Here is a 20199-nt window from a genome sequence, read left to right as displayed (position 1 = left end):
TAAGTAAGGAAGAAAGAGACCTGGTGACTGCTAGTATGTGACAACAAGTGACTACAACCAAATCGAAAAACAAAAATAGACCATGTTTCGCAGTTAAACATTAAGCAGTCGGGTCTCAACTTACCATTCCAGCTCTGCCCAGAATGCACAAAAGAAAAAAAGAGCTTGAGTCAGAATTTTCTACCGTTAGGATTTATGCACTACTCAAGCACATGATTTAGCACTATGACTTGCAAGGTTTCAGGCTCCTCTCCAATAATGCTATTGGGCCTACAAGCAAGAGAGCACGTGGCCAGTACGTAATGTTGTTACACAACTGCCCCAACAGCATGGGACGCTACACAAGAGGTTTTACCTCGTACCCGCTCTCATGTGCTTTGGAAGGAAAGGCTGAGAGGGGAAGGCAAAACTACCAATAAGGGCCCTTGAGCAGAGCATACATAAGGGGGCACCCTTGGACAGCCTATGGTACAAGGAAGAACAAGAAGGCAGCAAACTTGCACAAGGCATGGATCCAGAGGGGATGTCTGATGTTCTGAACCCCACTCATATTTGTGTTATCCGGTCCATTCTAAAAAGTGATGTCAGGTACTTTTACTGCCCTATTTGCATGAGGCATATTGCCACAAAGTTTCCTGCAACTGAATTACTATCCAGAGAACACATGAGCAGTATCTTAGATATAATCCAAAACCATGTCCTCAAATGTGTTCAGCATTTGCTTAAAGGGCAACTCCCACACGAGTCCTCTTCTGTGCACATTTTGTATAAGAACAGAGATATCACAGATAAAAAGGCCATGCTTACATAAAATTAATGAAGCTATTATCGCCATCATTTTTTTAATGCTGAGCTCCCCCTCAGGAAAAGCTTCAGTCAGTAGCTGGCTTGTCCTCACTACAGCATGAAAGTAGTTTTCCTTTTTCATAATAAAATTTGTAAAAATGATCATATTTCTGAGACACTTGTAATTTATACTAGTACAAGTGGCATCAAATTTCCAAGCTTAGCTGTGCTTAAAAAGGACTTTCTTTGTGAATCTGTCATGTGGCACTATATCATTGTATTCTTACATGAAGAATACAATGATATTGAATACAATGATAGCCTCCAAGCCCCCCCCCCCCCCCCCCCCGATCCGCAGTTGCTGTTAAGGATTCACACTCAATTCCTGTGCTCTCAAAGAAGCACATACCGTATTTATTCGATTCTAATGCGCCCTCAATTGTAACGCCCATCCGTTTTTCGTGACCAAAAAGAAAACGCCCTTGATTATAATGTGGCTAAAGAAAGAAAAGTCTTCTACAGTACCACGCACCTCATTCTTTCATACAGAAATAGAACTTTCTCTCATTTGGAAAAAAAACAAAGATTTACTCCCAATGCACTAAAGTTTAGATACATAAAAAAAAGTCGCAGTTTCACGCGAAAGGCGAAGCATCAATTACGATAGCTATATATGAAAAGAAAAGATAATAGTTTTATTGGGCGTATAATCTTTTAAACATTCGCTTACTAATTAAATTAACAAGCATGGTGTCACACAAACGCAAGCATTAACACATCCCACTCCATGACTGCGGAAACTCTTTAAACGCTGGAGTGAGGAAGTGCGGTAGCAGGAGCGAGGGAATTGACCTTTGAGCACCCTCTCACTTTGAAGCGAACTAAGTGACGAGAACACAGCAAGCTGTGCCTAGATGCGTAGACTCTTGTCTCTGCCGCAGAGTGCTTTCAAGATAGGGGCTGCGCGGTACGTAGCAGCCACCGGTGTAGAACGCCTCTCTTGTTTACAACAGCCCCGCACGCAAGTTTCGGGAACTCCGAACGCCGGTGATGCAGCCTGATTTCCGTCCGTCTCCGCACACATGATCGCTTTCCTTTTATTTGATGCATTGTGATGAACTCAGCATGTCTTTGCAGTCGGTACTTCCATGCTGACAGAGCAAACGCAGAAAATGGGAAGACAGACGGTGGACTAAACACACTTACTACAGCACATGGAGGAAGCTACAGCAGCTAGGCTCGAAGCCTAGCTGCTGTTTTGCAGCTAGGCGGCTGTTTTGAAATGCCGATGGCGAAGTGGTAACGCAGATTTAGGGTCATACTCAATTCTAATGCGCACACAATTTTTGGACCTGTTCTTTCGGAAAAAAAATTGTGCGTTAGATTCGAGTAAATACGGTACTACCACAGAGAAAAGCATTTGCAACAAAATAAGTGACAAATGAATTGGTGTTCTACATAGTTTTGTCCCGCAGTGGCCCTTAAACAGGTTTACACATGGCAAATACTCTAGCACGGCACATTGATCATGCAGTGACAACCATGTATAAGAAATAGTACACCTATGCATGCCAACGGTTGAAAATTCAAATGAAAGCCTCCAAGCCCCCCCCCCCCCCCTTTTTTTTTTCAGGGCGGCTAGTCTATTTGTGACCAAAGAGGATCGCACAGGTCTCACCTGCTATCTTGGAGGTCCTGCATGCAATGCTCAAATATCAGGTCGTGCTATGGGTTGTATATATATGTAGCATGTATATTTGAAATAAAAATGTTACTGTACTACTATCACTAACACACAGTTAGAATGTACAGGATTATAATTAGGTCTGGGAAGTTTATGGATTATACTGAGTACAAGTAACATTAGCAAAGATACCATATTCAAAGTCATTATGTACTACCAAAACCTGAGATATTGTTGATGAAACTTGCCCTACGTCCCTAAAGATGCCACAGCAAGAAATATTTTCTTGAATTATTTTACTTCTCGCTATTGGAAATGCACATTCTTTCTTGAACAACAATTATTGACTCATTTGTGTAGGTGTGACACTTTGGGGGGATAAGTAATATTGAAACATAGGTGGTGACTGCCATGGCCCCTTTCTTATAAGCATATGTGCAGATTTGTGGTAGTGCTAAGAAAAAAGAATATGCAGAAAACTGCAGCACTTAATTTTTACGCATTTAGAAGGAATTTCAATCTTTGTTTGGCTACAACTAACAAGCTACTTCACAGCCAACTGAGTGTCCAGATAGTGCTTTCAATCGCCTGGACTGCATGCACTGTTCGGTCGTTCACTCCTTCAGCACCAGTTCTCTAGGAAGACTGACTACTTCCCGACTCGAAAGCTAGAATTTGAAAGCGGATAAGATTACAATGATAAATTATTTCAGAAGTGCCACTTCTGTGGTATCAGTATTATCAACTTTTTACGCCAGCCAATAGGGCCAACAGGGCTGCCTGGCAAGTAACAAAAGATAGCCCACAAGGCAAGGCAAACTAGTGAAAATTTAATCCCAGCAATGTGGACCCACTTCTGCTGACTGAATTAGAACAGACTGCGTTTTGTGCATTATATTGGTGTAAACATTTTTCTTTTTAATTTTAAAGCCGATTTTCTCAAAACAGCAAATTTTTGTGTGTGTTAGTGCCATTATATTGGCTACTTAAAATTCCTGGAAGAACATCTCTTCCCAGTAGTTAGAGAAAAGATTGGAAGTTTACTATACCAACACCGTCAAATTTCACTGAACAATTTTTCTTCCACAAGGCATTTATCACATATTATTGCCTGAAAATTATGTACACCTTATAAACGAGAAACACAAAAGACCATGACACTCTTAACCTAAGATTTAGGTTTAGTAGAAAGAGTGTATTCTGTATACAGTAATAACAATGTATTTATTTTAACCACACTAGTTGCTTAGAAAAGGAGTCAGTGGTAAAAACATGGAAGACGTAGCGCATACCCTGTCCCCTTAACCTTTAATGAAGGAGGTAGTGGAGTGCTTAGGCGAATCAAATGTTTTGCAAGGAATTTTCCTAGAGTAAACAAATTTTGTATGTCGTAGAAACCGCTGCGCTTAACAATTCATCCTGCATTCCATGCTGTAGAAGAATTTATTCTAGTCCAAAAAACCTGCAATACAGCCTTCTTTCTTTGTATTATGATTATTACTGTTATTATTATTGACTGTTCTCTCTCAAAGACATACTCAGCAGCAAAAACACCACATAAATGAAAGCACATAATGCCTGAGAACTACACTAAAGAAAAACAGCCTTGGGGTACAGAATGCACTCAATGGCCAAACAATATAGATGCTATAGACTTTCAAGGCGCACACAATTTACTCTATAACCTTTCATCTGTCATATGTGAAATTTGCTTTAATGGTCATATGTCATCAGCTCACATGCCCTCACTCAGGCTTGCTGATTCCACTGGACATCACTTAAGTAATCCACACAAGATCATGTAGACTTTCTTGAAGGCTGAAAAACACTTATCACATGTTAAGGACTAACTGTTGGGCTAGTTAGTCTTGCACAGTTGTTGATAGCAATTAGCACAAGAAGAAAGAAAAAGAAACGGAAGTGCTTGTGTTCGTCTCTCCTTCTGTGCGTGCATTTTTTTTCTTTGCTAATTCCAATTAACAACTATGCATCATGTGCAATTCAGACATCCTTGAACTCGGACTCTCAAAAGCTCTGAGTCATTAAGAATTGCTCAGACTCATGCGCATGCCGAAACACCTAGACCCAATCAGACAACTTGCGCCCACTCTGGCTCAATGATGCTGACTCAGATGGATTCACAAATGGGCCCAAGTCTGAACAAGTTAACTTGTGAGTTTGCCAGCTTGTGTCGAACACAGGGCAGTGGTCGATAGGCTTACACTAGAGCTAGTTGAGCTCCGCAGAGAAACCACTCCTAACAAGTCCACTTCGTCTAAGTGCCCGTCGGTTAGTGAGGTTCCGAAGTCTATGGAAGTCTAAGGCGGGGCCCATGAGTGTCCGGCTCCCAAAAAGAGGGCCCTCGATCAGTTGAACCAGTTGCAAACCAAGGTGGAGTCTGAGATTAAGGAGGCTCTCTCTGCCATTAACGATAGCATCAGACAAATCAACAAGTGACTTAGTCGTATTGAGTGTAGCAAGGAGGAATTAGGAATCAGTATACAGAAGATTTGAGACATATCTTAATGAGACGGTAGTTCCCGCCATGGAGAAAATCTGTCCCAAAACACTACCAATGCTGGGCAGGTCTCTCAGTAACTCTCAATTGAATAAGCTATCGCCAAATAATCAGGATGACGCCGGCTGATACGAATTTCAGAGTTTGGCAATGGAACTGCAGGGGAATCAGTCCTAAAAAGGCTGCCCTCCTGCAATTAATTAATCAGAGGCTGAGAAACCATACGCAATTGTGCTCTAAGAAACATTGACGATTGCCCTTTCCTTTACGGGCTACAAGGTAGAGTATTTTCGAGGAGATAGAGGCAGGGGTGTCGCCATTCACATAAACAGGAAGATTCCTTTGTCCGACATGAGCTCCGCACGCTACACAGTAATGTTGAATTTATTGCGGTTGGGACTGTTTCGAACAGTTACGTAGGCAATAGCAGCAGCACATTTCTCCTCAATTTGTACAGCAGTCCTAAATATTCCAGACAGTGCTTCAAATCCATCTTAACCAAGGTCACTAAATTTGCTAGGGAAGCTCCTCTGCTTGTTGGGGGGGACTTCAATGCACCTCATCAAGCATGGGGTACCCCTTCTCCACCGGCAAGGGGGAGAGGCTGTAGATGCATGCTTCGGACCTTAGTCTAACTCTTATTACAGACTCCGAACATCCAACTAGATGCGGTACCTTCTCGTGGAGGGACTTTACTCCAGACTTCACTTTTGTCAGGGGGATCGCGGAGTTCATTAGGGACAATATGAACATTTATCTGGGCAGTGACCATTACATAATAACAAACTCGAGATATTTGCTATAAAGCTAAGGGAATATAAGCTGACTGATTGGGACAAATTCCATAAATTGAGAGCCCCCCAAAGCTCACCCCAGCTACGGCTGATCCGCCGCTTGAATGCTGGGTAGAGCAACTCGGATCTGACATCAGGGCATCGGAGGGGGTTAATGCCACGGACGTCCAAACGGATAAGATGGATTCCAGGCTCGCTCACCTCCTAGAGGCGGAGCAATCGATATTAGCACGGTGGAAAGGTCAACGGTTGAACAGGAGACTTAGGAAGAGAATAGCAATATTGAATAAGAAAATTGAGGAACACTGTAGAGTTCTATGTAGACAGCAGTGGGACAAGGTGTGTGTCTCCCTGGATGGCAGACTCCGCAAAGGCAGTGGCTGGGGCCTCCTGAAAGATCTCTTGGATGAGAGCGGCTCCAAGTCCAAACCCGCTCAACGGTCGCTACTATGCAAAATTATTCACAAGGCGAGAAAAGAAATGGCGGATGACAAGCCGTTGGATGACCTAGCTACTCAGTACCTTCCGCTCAAGAGGACGCAATCATTCACCCCCCTTTCGGCCTGATACTCGGGGTCTCATAATCACGCCCTTGACGGAGAATTCTCGGAGGGTGAAATTTGCCCTGCAATTCAAGAACTTAACAGTAGATCTGCCACTGGCCCTGACGGGATCTCCAACAGAATTCTGCGCAACCTCGAAGATAATTCTGTCAGTTACCTAACCAGGCACATCAATAGAACCTGGAAAGAGGGCCGCGTTTCGAAAGAATGGAAACACGCACGTACGGTACTCATTCCCCAAGCCAGGCAAATCTCTTGGGCTCGCAAACCTCACGCCGATCTCTGACATCATGCCTCGGTAAGGTCACGAAATATGTCGTGCTCAACTGGTTTTCGAATGATGCGGAGGAGAACAAACTTTTCCATACACCATGATCAAATTCAGACCAGGTCTTTCGACCCAGAATGCTATGCTTAGAATTAAGAAGAGGCTTATAGAAAGGGTCACTCGCAACACAAGGGTCATACTTGGTCTTGATGTAGAGAAGGCTTTCGACACTGTACACCACATGGCAATTCTTCAGGCCATTTCGGACCTTAATCTTGGTGAACGCTTTTTCCGCTATATTCAATCTCTTCTGAGTGGCAGAACCACTTTCTTGCACATTGGCGACTTAAAATCAGAACTTTATGAGCTAGGTGGCAAGGGCACACTACAGGGCTTGGTATCGTCTCCCTTCCTGTTCAATCTGGTCATGTCCAAGCTGGCCAATTCATTGTTGGACATTGAGGAGATTGAACACACCATTTATGCCGATGATGTTACTCTATGGAGCGCTGGGGGCAGCGACGGAGAGTTGGAAGCTCGAATGCAGGATGTTATTAGGGTCACGGAACTCTGCCTCTCTCCAGCGGGACTCAAATCCTCATCGGGGAAATCGGAATTGCTCTTTTACCGCACTTCCAGGCCAGGACGAAAACCCAAAGGCTGGGAGCAAGATAGTAGGCTTCATACCGTGCTCTGTGAGACATGAATGGTAACCACATCTGAAGTAGGGTCGATAAGAGTCCTAGGACTAACTATTCAAGATAATGGATCCAATCGCTTGATGATACAAAAGATAACAGGCAAAGTGGAGAATGCTCTACGTATGTTTTGAAGCATTGTCAATAGAGGCATGAGCGAGGAACGTGCCATTAGGCTCATTCGCGTTTTTGTCTTTTGTCATATTACATGTGTTGCGGCTATCCTCAATTGGAAGAAAACAGAAGAGAAACACCTTCATACCACCATTCGTAGAGTCTTCAAGGTATCCCTGGAGCTACACCGTTCAACGCATCCACCGAGCTCTTTTCAAAACTAAGAATACACAATACTCTTGCCAAAATGGCTGAGGCTCAGTGCACAGCAAAGGTCATCTGGGTGTCGGGCACCAGAGCGGGCAGGGAGATCCTGGTCACTCTGGGAATTTTTACTGAACGTGAAAAGGATAACGTCAGACATTTTAGCAATGAAATCAGGGACGCAATGGTGGTTCGTCCCTTTCCCAGGAACGTCCACCTTCCCTTTCCCAGGAACGTCCACCCCTCTTTAACCACGGGAGAAGACTCGCCCGCGCGAAAGCTCTTCTTGCCGAGGCTTCTATGGATGCTGTCTTCGTAGACGTTGCCCAGGTGGTCAGTCGCGAAGCTTTTTCGGTAGCCATAATAGATGCCCATGAACGAGCCTGCAACGCACTCCCTGTTTACACCAAGAATCTGGAGGTGGCCAAACAAATTGCGATTGCACTCGCTCTGCTAGATCCACAGCGCTCAGTAATCTATAGTGATTCTAGGGCAGCCACTCACACCTTTGCTAGGGGAGTGGTAGGTGCAAAGGTTTCCAAGTTACTCGAAGGTAGATCCATTAGTCTCCACTCTAGTTTGGTTCCCAGCCCATATGAGCGATTTCGTGGAAGGACAGTGGAACCTTAACAAATCCGCTCATAGGGCCGTGTGAGGACTTGCCAGCCGCAGTCTCCTGTAGACCCCCTCGTCTCCTCCTAAGGCCTTTAAAGATCAACTTCAGACATATAATGAGCTCACCAAGCACTTCTATTTCTTCTTTCTTTCTTTGTTAATACTGTTAACCCTCGCTTGAGGGCTGTTACAGGGAGGGAAAATAGTACAACACAAGCAAATATGACATTTCATAGCATCAGGTTGGGTGCTCACGATACAAAATATCAATCAAGCATTCAAATTTGCGTACATCCGTCTGATCGACAACAATTTAGGACGTAGAGAATTCTCTCTTCCAAACAAGGGACTTAACGGCGCAGTCAGTCACTCTCCGCTTGCTACAGACGAACTCATACCCCAATCCTTGGCACGAGCCGAATCGACCCGGACTACGACGGATCATTCAACTGTGCACAATGTGGTGGACATGTGAACTTGGGACACATGTTGTGGGGATGCGCGACGCGGCCCTCCTATTCGGAGGACAAGAAGAAGTGGGACGACGCCCTTAGGAGCAGCAAGCTACAAGACCAACTCTGGGCTGTCCAGAAGGCCCGCTAAGCGGCGGAGAACCTAGGGCTCCCCACCACCTTGACGAACAGTTGGGTGTCCTTCAGGACACTTTTCGGAAATAAAGTTTCACAACCACCACCAATGCCCCAAGGGGTAGGGTATGAACATTTTCAATCTGGTGCTAGCCTTAGAATTCCTACTAAATGGACATGCCTTGAACATAGAATGGCTTGAACACCACAGTCGTAACATATGTGCTTAAGTTATTTATGTAAAAATTTCAAATTTAGTTAGAGAACTTAATGGGGTTTATTTGACAATTTCTGATGTCATGCACACTGCATTAACTATTCATCTCAAATTTAGAGGTGAAGATGGTGCCACTGAAACAATCTAGCATGGAGCTTGTGTTCAATTAAATTCTGCATCATACTCCAGTAATCTAGAATGTTCCTCCCCTTGGCACCCTGCCTTGATTCAAGAAAGTGGATGGCAGTGCTGCCCATTGTCTCATTGTCTAACGTGGTCACTGTGCTTCAAAGACACTTCCCAGCAATTCCTAGATGAAAATTTTGCAACCAGATGCTCTAAACGTCTACTCGTATGCACTAGAGGGAAGGTGTGCTTTTCGAAGTTTTAGGAATCACGGAGAAACATTACTAAAGCACAGTGTGTTCCTTAGTTGAAGGGCAGTGCAGTGCTGCCCATTACCTTAAGGTAAAATAGACAAAATAAAACTCACCACATTATCTGAAAAAGAAGTTTCATACTGGCTATCAATCATGCGTGCCGCTAAGGCTGGATTGGCCTCTTCAGAAGAGAGGGAGACTGCAGTGGACTGCCAAGCACGCCTCCTTTTCACCCAAGCAACCACCAGCATCAGCAGGAATGCAGAAAGCAGCACAGCCACTGGAATCACTATTATCTTCACATCAGCTGTAAATGGAAAATTGTAGCACGATTGGCTGACATTTCTTTATGTCAGCAACATACAGTAAATAACAGTCCAATAGCAGTGGCCTAAATGATCCCCAGCTCGGTCCAATTTGTTACTGCTGTTTGTAGTAGCTATGGCAGCAGGCTAACAAACTCATGCTACCAACTCAAGTATCCTTTGTAAAATTGAATAAGTTGAGCTGTTGAGTTGGCTTTGGCAAACATGAGTTAGCCTAATGCTTTACTCAATCAATAAACAAGATGCTCACTAGCAAATTTAACCTAGTCCAGACTGACCATAAATAATACAGCAGGAAATAGTGAAAGAGAAAGCTTCTTATTCAGAAGCAGAAACTATGTAAATACATGATAGTAAGGAGGAAGCATGAATTATGTCTATTCATAGCAAATACAGTTAAGTAAAGCACATATGCACACTTAATGCTTTATCATCATGGAAGAATCTGTAGAAAGATGCTCCTAGCATGCTGAAAGTATTTCTTTTTTCTTTCTTTTATGTAAGGGGCTTTGCACTCTGCAACACCTCTTGCCAACACAGCTGCTGTATTTTTATTTTTATTTTTCAACACAGCTGCTGCTTTGTTTTTCCCTCGCTATCTCTCTCCTTGTGTCCCTGCAAATGCATCCACAAGGCCTAGTGAAGCACATGTACTGCTTAAGACATGCAACGGCCTCATATTTTTACGGTATTAATCCTTTTATTGCAAGTTTTCTCCAGCACTCGCATACAAAAATGCTGCAATAGGCACTGAATGCAGAGAGTACAAACAACAAGAAAAAACAAAAGGACAAATGAGCAGTCCGGGACCACTCTTAGAGCCACCAAACCAGTTCACAAAGTCAACATCAGTGCCCCCTTTGAGTTGAAAACACCTAAAGTTAAAAATATTTTAAAAAGCTGTAAAATCTTGCAGTGCAGTTGCAGGTGCATTCTCTCAGTACACAGAGCCCTTACTTTGATTGCTTATTCTGCAGCAGCACCCTTTATTGCTGAACAGTGTTGAAATAATGAAGCTAGCAGGTGATAGCAATATGGGGCAAAAAGTTTATTGGGTCGAGTTAGTCATATAAACAAATAATACATCAATCATATGACCAGCTGTGACAACCGTTGAGCCCTTGTGGCTGTGTCAATGGCAAAATGTGTTATCAACGGCGTGTGCATCCTTGGATAAGTGATGATGCATGCAGTTCAAGAAAGTAGCAGTTACACTGCAATCAGCAAACCTCTATACAGAAATGCTATATGCAAAACTGCATGTGCAGCTGCAAGTTGGAATAGACACCTAGACAGGATCTTTCTTGATCACGGAGGCATAGTCATAATGCCTTCAAAGAGCATCAAGACAGCCGAGGAAATACTTGCAGGCAATTGTAAGTGCAGTAAAGTGCAGAACTCCAGAAAATTGCTCACACTGCAATTTTTCCATGCAACAGTGTAGATTAGGCCTGATGTTTCCTGTTTTCTATTTGGCAACCAGCTTGCAACCATGCTCTGCTTAACCATTCAAACAAACTACCAATGGCGCAATGCTTTACAACATGCGAGTGTGTACTGATGCAACACATGGTGGATGGAAATGCAGCAAATGGCTAAAAGGGGTGTTGCAGAGCCCATACATTCAAGTAGAGTTGTCTGAATGTGCACGCCTTGTTCCTGGATCACACATGGACACGTGCTACCAGCAACATGCTGGTCGTCTGGATCCTGTAGAGAATTCTGACTGAAATAAGCACATTGTAGTAGAAGTTTCCAACACGTCACTGAGCTATATGATAAGCTTCTGGCAGTTTGGAATTCACCAACAAACTAGTTCCAGCAAGATGGTTTGATGAAGATACTTCTGTATAATAGAAACCTACCAGTGTTGTTCGTATTTGTGTTAGATCAAGCAGCTTACCTTTTTTAAGAGAGTTTACTGCTGGGCTAGTTGGTACATGATGGCTAAAAACAAAAACAGCACTGTTTTTGTTCTTGGCACCCATCTTCTGCCAGTATCTCCTAATTATGTCCATTTATGTTGTATATGTATCCGGCAGGCACAACAACAGGCTTCACCTCCAGTAGCTTAGTTGGAATTCCAAATTTAACAATAGTGCCTTTTGTGGACAACATGGGAAAGGAAGGAATCACTTGCTGCACCCATGGTGGAAAATGTGCCTTGATATTTAAGGTGCCATTGAAGAATAATATATAAACGTGCCTATATGTGCACTAAAGCTGATGCACCCAGATTTCGAAGAGTGCAAACAAAGTTTAAACATGCTCATTAATTAGAAGATTATGACTGCTCCTGTAGCTTGAGAACATTAGGTTGAAGGGCATTGAGAAGTGGGATTTGTTACCCGCTTTATTTGAAATGTTCATACCTTGCTTGGCAAATGCAATGCAGCAAATAAACTTTTAATAGTACATCTCTGCCCATGAATGAAATACCCAGCAGTGGTGATACACAAGTTAAGAATTCAGAAAACTGTATTCAAACCCAATTATTCATATGTTCAGGTTATATCTCTATCCAAAGGTAACACTGTGGCTGCCAAGTTTATGCAATGTTGGTTTCATTAAACTGCCTCTACTCCTCGTTGAATCTTTCAATGTAATGAAAACAGCGAGGTATTCATATTCAAACGCAACAACCCACATAAAAGCACTGCAAAGTGAAACAACCATACCTGGTTCCTCATCAGAGAAGGGTGGATTGTAGATGTATGCTGCATAGAACTGGCACCGTGGCCCAGTAAAATTGGCAGTGCACCTGGAAAGAATGCAGGACCAATGGTCAATTGTTCAAAGTTTTGCAAATGACAACCGATCAAATGACTGCTAGATAATTATCTGCTGCATTTTTTCTTCTTTTTTAACCATGCAGTTTGGCCTATGGCAAATTAAGGTTAAATAAATGCACCTGCATTTACTTTTTCAGTTTGAGAAACCATCTTGTCTTGTATGCTCCAAATATAGCACAGTATTACTTCTTCCCAGTTTCGTGTATTGTGATAAGCTCAAAATACCAGTCAACTGAGATCTGCAGAAAAGCTCACATTGTTCTAGGAACACTGCAAACACATTGATGTGAGAAGGAATGCAGGTCTTCTCATCCTATAACACTTATTATTCAGGTCCTCAAAAGCCCTACCTCACATATATATCTATTGTGCAAGCATGGTACCGCATTGATGAGAATTCTGTTGTACCTTTTTTACCTATTACAAGCTGGAAGTAATTAAACAAGGGCAGGCACTTAGAGTGAGAATGAGCATCTATGCCAGCGTACACATGCTCTCATCCATTTCTCTGTTGATAATCTCTTGCTTTAGAAGATCACTGTGTCGACCAAGAATAACTAATCTGTAAAATGAGAGCATCATGTGCATAATTGGAATGAATGAATGAATGTGTGGTGTTTATTGGCGCAAGGGCCAGGTATGGCCAAAGAGCGCCAAGCCAGTGTTGATGAGTTTGCAGCAGAGTTATGAATGTGCATAATTGGCTCAAACTATTCTTTGCACATATCTTGGAAACATTACTATGCACACACTGAATTTCTTTCATCTCTTTTTAAAGCCCCTTTATGTAATTATTTTTTAGTCTGGGTACTCTGCGTGTCTTGATAAATGTACTGAAAGCTGAAAAGAACTGGCATGTTGCACTAGATTCTTGAAGGGTGAAATGCATGGCCTGAAACACACAACCCAACTCCCCATTTCTTTGTAATCAGTGCCACTTACTATATCTCACTTCCCTTTATCTTTTCACTGCTTTCAAAGGACAATCTACACACTTGTATGGTGAAGAAGTGCTAGAAAAAAACTTGCAGGGGTGGGAATGCCCAAAGTCACTTTGTAGCAATTTTTTGGAGCAGATAAAAATTCCCTTCTCGAGAAGAGTGGTACGGACAAATTCAGATTTTGGAGCAGTTTGTAGCACATACATCTTATTGGAGAAGTCTGTTGCATGCAAATTTTAATTTAGAGCATCATTATAACTAAGTGGGTTAACAGTCACAAAGCCTTACATTCTGCAGCATTAAAAAAGTGTTCAAGAGCAGCCTAAAGGCATTTTCATTTTTGTATTAAGTGCTGGTAAAATGACTGGAGGTGTTTTCCAACAGATGTTATGAAAAAGCTAGGGTTAGCGAAACATCACAAGGGCTTATCCAAACACATTTCGAGGTAATGTAGCAGCACCAACTAGTTTAACCCAAGATTCTGCACATGACTGACTTGGCTTTGCCACTGAATAGTCGGACTCATTAGAAGTACCTAGATATCCGGAATCCACATTGAGTGATAGGCTGTAAGCCCCCTGAATAAGATAGGGAGCGACATTTCTCCTGTCTTCGCCTGTCCTTTTCAGAGTTCCCTCAATGCTCACTCTCTCAGCTTGCATTTTTTATTGCGGCGCTCACGCTGCACAGCAATGCAATCAACGCAATATCGGGATTCGAGATTGGCGCGATTGTGGGGCTGCACACCATGATCAAGACCAACTGTCATGACTCCGGCACGAGTTAAAACAAACAAAAGAGCAAGGCCGGCAGTGGGTGCATTTTCACGGAAATGTGGCCGCTCCACCAACAGGGAGGTTTGGATAAGCACCAGCTCTCCACACCTGCCGCGACTCGCTGGCTTGGGCAGTAACATAAAAGAATGTCACCTTTAGTTTTATTCATTGGGTGCGAAATACGCTGAATACGAAAGTTACTTTTACATGTGCTCCAAGATTAATAACACAATGCCCTGCACCACGTCATTGGTCTTTCACTGATGCTGCCAAAGCTACTCTGGCATAGCGTGGCACAATTTCAGTCATTTTTCCACTTTCGGCACAATTTGGCACAGCAATTTGCTTGAGTATCAAAATGGTGCAATTGGTGCACGATTCCCACCCCCTGAACTTGGTACTTACAGGTTGACCCGATTGATTCACTAGTTCCTAAACCTACACTTGGGCTATGAAGAATGCCACCAGAGAAGGGCTTTAGGTCAATTTGACCACGTGGAGCACACTTTCAAGCACATTTGTTTATGACCACGTAGCTGTGCTCAAACTGCATTGGTTCAACCATGCTTGACAGTGTCCATGTGACAGGGGTATCAGGTGCACTGTAGTGGCAAGGCAGAAAATTTGCATAATATTTTGTGTTTTCTTTCACTACTCTATGTAGTTACAACAGAACTATTTTCATGTCTAATGTTTTAATAACAGCTCGTTTTATAGTGACTAATGGGTGACTATAACCAATTTGAATAAAAAAAAGTCATTTACTGGCAAGTGGGTCCACCAGGGCCATCATCAATGGTTGAACAGGTCCCACCATTGAAGCAGAAACCACGGCAAGACATTATAGGGTTCAGGTTAGAACTGTACATATCACTTGACTCATTGAGATCTGAAAAATAAATGAACACTGTAGTTTTCGCAGCTTGTGTCTTAGCTCATGGAAGCTGTACATCAACGAAGCACTCACATGGGAGTATGTGCCTGTTGTAAAGTTGCAGATGAGACATGTTTGGACCAAGAAATCGACTCCATGTTGAGATCTGAGGATGCCTGTTTTTGACCAACATTACCAAAGAGCCACCTGAGTAGGTGCTGAAAAAAAAAAAAAAATTTCAAACAACCTGCACACTTACGAATAATTGTATTACAGCTAAGACCACTTATAAGGTAACTGCTTGTAATGTAGGACCGGATATAATGCAATCATTTCAGACTCCCGTTTATCTTCCCATAAAACTCAATTTATATGCATACCACTTAAAGTGCAGTCGCACGAAGCAAAATACCAGTTACAATGTGGCTGCTGAAAAATCCCGCAGAGAATTGAGACAGCGAGCATGCTTCTCAATGAGGTGTGCTGGCAGCGGAGAGAGCAACAAAGACGATGCGGGAGGAGGAAGAGGATATGCAGAGTGAGCGAGCAAACAAACAAAGTAAACATTTTTTAAAAATTCGGCGGCAGCATACTAGTTCAGCGGTCATTGGGGAGTTGCCTGAGCAACAGAGAAACCTTTTGCTCCAGCCACTTGTCAGTGGCACGTGGTCCACACCAAACGCATGTGCATTGTCAATCTTTGGCTGATCAGTTTGTGTGCGAAAGGCCAATACCGTCATCAACCAATTTTTTTCAGACAGAGATAGTGCCAAAAAAATGTCTTAATTACAGGGCAGCTTGGAACAACGAATTTCGATGGTAAAATCAATTTGTTATCGTTTACAATTCCAGCACCGTGATAAAATTGTGTGTGTGACCTTGACTTCGCAATGCTGTCATTTTAAACTGTGTTCTGCAAATTCATCAATTTGGAACATTGTCCACACATGAGCTTTTACGGTTCCTACAAGTACGCACACATACAAATTTTTGCTATATGCACTCACAGTAGTTACCAGCTGATCGCCCGAGAACTCCACTTCATGTGCACTGCCGTCAGTTCTGCCTATGCGCGTGATCTCACGCCAGATCATATATTCGTCTATGGGTATGAACATACATCAAGGCCAAGCTTCCTGCGACAGCATGTTGGCCGACACCTTCGCCAGCTAGGCCTAACCAATGCAGTCTCACTGAGGGTCGACAGCCAAAGTTGTGGTTTGGTGCAGGGTCAACAAAATGCTTCACAGTGGATGTACAGCACTTGGAAAGCAGTGGAACTTCCTCGTCAACAAAAGGGAGAGCACATCCTGGTCATATGCTTTGATTCCCGGACACATGTGGCTGCTTGGTCTACATGTTTTGCATGTGCAACAGCCTTTGAAAAATTGTTTGAAATACGGCCTTTGTTTTGGTTATAGTGCACTACCGCTTAAAGTAGAGAAATTCATGGCTCCAACAATTTATGTTATAGGCGGTCTATGCTGTTTACTTTACCAAACTCCCCAGTGTGAATTAAAAGACAAGAACAGGTGTAACCACAACTTAAAATGTGATCTTCAACATATGTCAGCTCTGTCAAGAATCTCTGAAATTTATTTTTGGCAATCAAATTTGCTACTATCGTTATGGCATGATAAGGAAGGAGTTGACCCATTTCTTGTAAGAGCCATTAAACTGTTGCTGCATTCCCCTGACCAGGTGAGCCATTCGACTAGGGAGTTTGTACAATGTCTAGCATCTTAGGTTTTCAATGTGTGCGTCACCATGTGGTAGTTGAGAGTTGCTCAAGGAACAAACTGGCCTGTTTAACTCACCTATCAATCCAGAAAAGTACCGACTGGAAGACTGCCACAGAAACTGGGGAATAGTGGCGATTCGGGCCCTTGTTGAGTACTATGCTGGTGCGACGAGTGCCATCCAGGCGTGCTCGCTCAATGCGAGCTGTGCCCAGGTCGCACCAGTACACTAGGTCATGCTCCAAGTCTAGCGTCAGGTCAGACACTTGAAACAACTCCTCATGTACAATGGTCTGCCTCTCTTTTGTCTCTAAATCGAAACGTTCAATACGCGGCCATTCACCAGCATCACTCCAAAACAGAAGTCTGTAAACGAGACAACAAAAGCAACTGTTACTGTCTCTGAGAGTATAAGGAACATAAACGAATGCTTTATTTTAGTTCCTACAAAGTGTTCCTGCAATTATGTGCTACCTGTTGCACAAAAAAAACACTGCAGTTGTATGTACACAGTGAAGGACTAACTGCAGCACAGTTTCATTGTGATGACAACTTAAAACATTTTTGATGATTAATGATCTATGTTCACGCCCAAATACAGTCCAAGTCAAAAGGCCTTAACTTATGGCATCTCAGCCTAGGGTTGGTAGGATGCTGTACAAGAAGCACACATGAGCTGGAGGTGGATGCTTGCTTTCACTTTTGAGTCCTGTTTTCCGAGCACTTTTTGTTAAGATACAAATCACCAGCACTATCAAGTGCTATAAACGAGGCTTTTTTCTTTAGGCTTTGAAAATGTTCGAAAAATTGTTTCTGATATACTGTATTTACTCGCACAATGATCGCACTTTTTTGTAAAAAAAAAAATTGACGCAAATTCAGGGGTGCAATTATTATGTGAGTGTTATTTCACGAAAAAAGAAAAAAAAATTTTTTTATCCCGCATTTGCTGCGGGATGACAACAGGTCAACAAACAGGCGGCTACCGCTGTAACAGTGCGAGACACCAAAACAAAAATGGCGGCAAACGAGATTTTTTTTTCTTGTGAGTATATTATGTGCATTGAAACAGTTTCGTCCGCATCAGTAGTGAATAATATTGTCCATATCAGCAAGTTTGCGGCAATAACATAGCCATGTCCACTTTAAGGGGACAGAAACGGAAATGGGCACGCTTAGCTGCCAGTGACATAGAAACACATGGTGGGCATGCTGCGGAAACTGTGGCATTTGTCTTTACTACTATCCTAATACGGCACATTTCTGCTAAGGGTGGGCGAATATCTTAGCTGTGTTATAAGTGTCGGCGTATGAATAAGGTACACTTTTAACATATCGGTGTAAACGTGGCTACTATCGTTGCCACTCGCGATTTGTCGCGTGCCCACGAGTGAATATGAAAAGAATTGAAAGGTGCCTTTTTTGTTGTTGTTGACCACAACCATTATAAAGCTTACAAATAATAAAGCCAAGGCAAGTTTGGTTGTAGATTTTTTTTTTTTTTCATGGAAGTGCGGAAAGTGATGAAAGAAATGAAATGGGGCATCTACTTAAGAATGTTTCGTGCGTGCAGACTGCTTGGTATGTCTTGACGAGTTGTTCACATAGCATTCGACAGCATTTGACAGATGGTAAGTGCGATCATCATTAGCTAGACTTGGCACACGACATATCGCTGTGGCAAGTTCGGGGTGTGATCATTACACGGGAAAGAAAAAAATCGAATTTTGACGACAAAATTCAGGTGTGTGATCATTATGCGAGTGCGATCATTATGCAAGTAAGTACGGTAGTATGCTTCTGAAGGAGATTAACCTGAAGACATGAAGATTGCTCTTAAGTAAACCAAATATGTATGCAAAAATTGAATTAAAGTTACACTAGCTCAACATGACATTCATAACTTTTTGGAATTAGTTTCAACACACAGTTAGATCCCCAATGCCCAAGGCATTTCAATTTAGGGGGTATCTCAATACTAGCACATATTTCGGGGCAATCACCATTACAACTGCAGCAAAACACCCAGGTGTTCCACTTATTTTAAAAACTTCCTTGGTCACCCAGGGAAAAACTATGTGGAACATTGATTTGCTTTGTGGAGCATTTTTGAGTCACATCGGAACTGGTGCTACTCTTGGGATTCCTCTGAAATGGGCATGCCTAAAGCATTGGTTGGCTTCAATTCCAGAATTGTAACATGGGTTCTCTCAGCTAAACAATCAATATTTAATCAGATTTTGTAAAGTAGCTTAAGCAATTTTCCCAAGTAATGCCCACTTTTTGGCGTAAATAAAGCTCAAATTGCAGCACTGCATCATATGCCACAGGCAATTCTTTAAAATTCTGTAAATTAAGCCTTGGATAGGATAGGATAGGAATAACTTTAATAAAGTGCCGGCAAACGACGATTTAACGAGTCGTGACGCTGGCCAAGCGTCGACCTGGGGTTATACCCTACTCTGCACTAGCCCAGTTGGGCCCGTTTGTAAAAATACACCTACTAGTGCATTTCAGAAACACAGGCATAGCTCTTGGAGAGAAAAAGGGGGATTTTCATTATTGTGCGCTCTCGTGACATGTACAAAATGCAAAAGTTAAGTCTTATGACATTTTGATACAAGACATTTAAACAGTTACAATAATAGTTTATTATCTCATAATACAACAAAGCTCCAGTTCTTTTTTTTTCAACTAATCATTATGGATTTTGGCATGTTTTAATACTCCACAATTCTGTTACCTAATCATGCCCACAACACTGGAAATGTTACAGAGAGACAAACTTGACTATCACTTGCATTCGTTACCTGCCTCGGTGGCTTAGCGGCTATCACGAGGTCACGGGATTAAGTCCCAGTCACAGCAGCTGCATTTCGATGGGGGGAAAATGCAAAAATGCCCATGTCCCGTGCACTGGAGGCACGCTAAAGATTCCTTGGTGGTCAAAATTAATCCAGAGTTCCTCACTACAGTATGTCTCATAATCAAATTGTAGTTTTGGCACATTAAATCCCAGAATTCAAATTCACTTGCATTCTTTAGACAAATTTGCTTTAGTAACAGCACAGCAAAAATTTAACTGACATTTTAACAACAGCACATGAAAATTTTTATATGGGTACAAAGAAGGTAAACTCACCTTCTAGAAGGGTGTATTGCCAAAGCATTGACCCTGTGAAGGTCGGTGTCTACCAGAACACTAACACCAGTTCCATTCAGGAAGAAAGACTCAATTCGGGCACTGTGACTGCTAAACACAGCTCTGTACAAAAGACCTGGGAAAAAAAATGCTTTCCTAGTAACTCAGAGGAAAATTATCA

The 20199-nt window shown here is 42.5% G+C and overlaps 1 protein-coding gene across 1 annotated transcript in view; it reads right to left on the bottom strand.

The window, feature by feature from the left end:
- LOC142565999 (low-density lipoprotein receptor-related protein 2-like) overlaps nucleotides 1-20199 on the bottom strand; it is a 114911-nt gene that overhangs the window by 4488 nt on the left and 90224 nt on the right. Inside the window, exons 15-20 of the mRNA XM_075676678.1 lie at nucleotides 20019-20154; nucleotides 16955-17242; nucleotides 15231-15355; nucleotides 15029-15152; nucleotides 12433-12515; nucleotides 9542-9735 (exon numbers count right to left, since the gene is read on the bottom strand). Coding sequence (XP_075532793.1) covers nucleotides 9542-9735; nucleotides 12433-12515; nucleotides 15029-15152; nucleotides 15231-15355; nucleotides 16955-17242; nucleotides 20019-20154 — 950 coding nt within the window. The remainder of the gene's footprint in view (nucleotides 1-9541; nucleotides 9736-12432; nucleotides 12516-15028; nucleotides 15153-15230; nucleotides 15356-16954; nucleotides 17243-20018; nucleotides 20155-20199) is intronic.

Source organism: Dermacentor variabilis, chromosome 1 (genome assembly GCF_050947875.1).
Source record: "Dermacentor variabilis isolate Ectoservices chromosome 1, ASM5094787v1, whole genome shotgun sequence".
Lineage (NCBI taxonomy): Eukaryota > Metazoa > Arthropoda > Arachnida > Ixodida > Ixodidae > Dermacentor > Dermacentor variabilis.
This window is presented reverse-complemented; position numbering and strand designations above follow the sequence as displayed.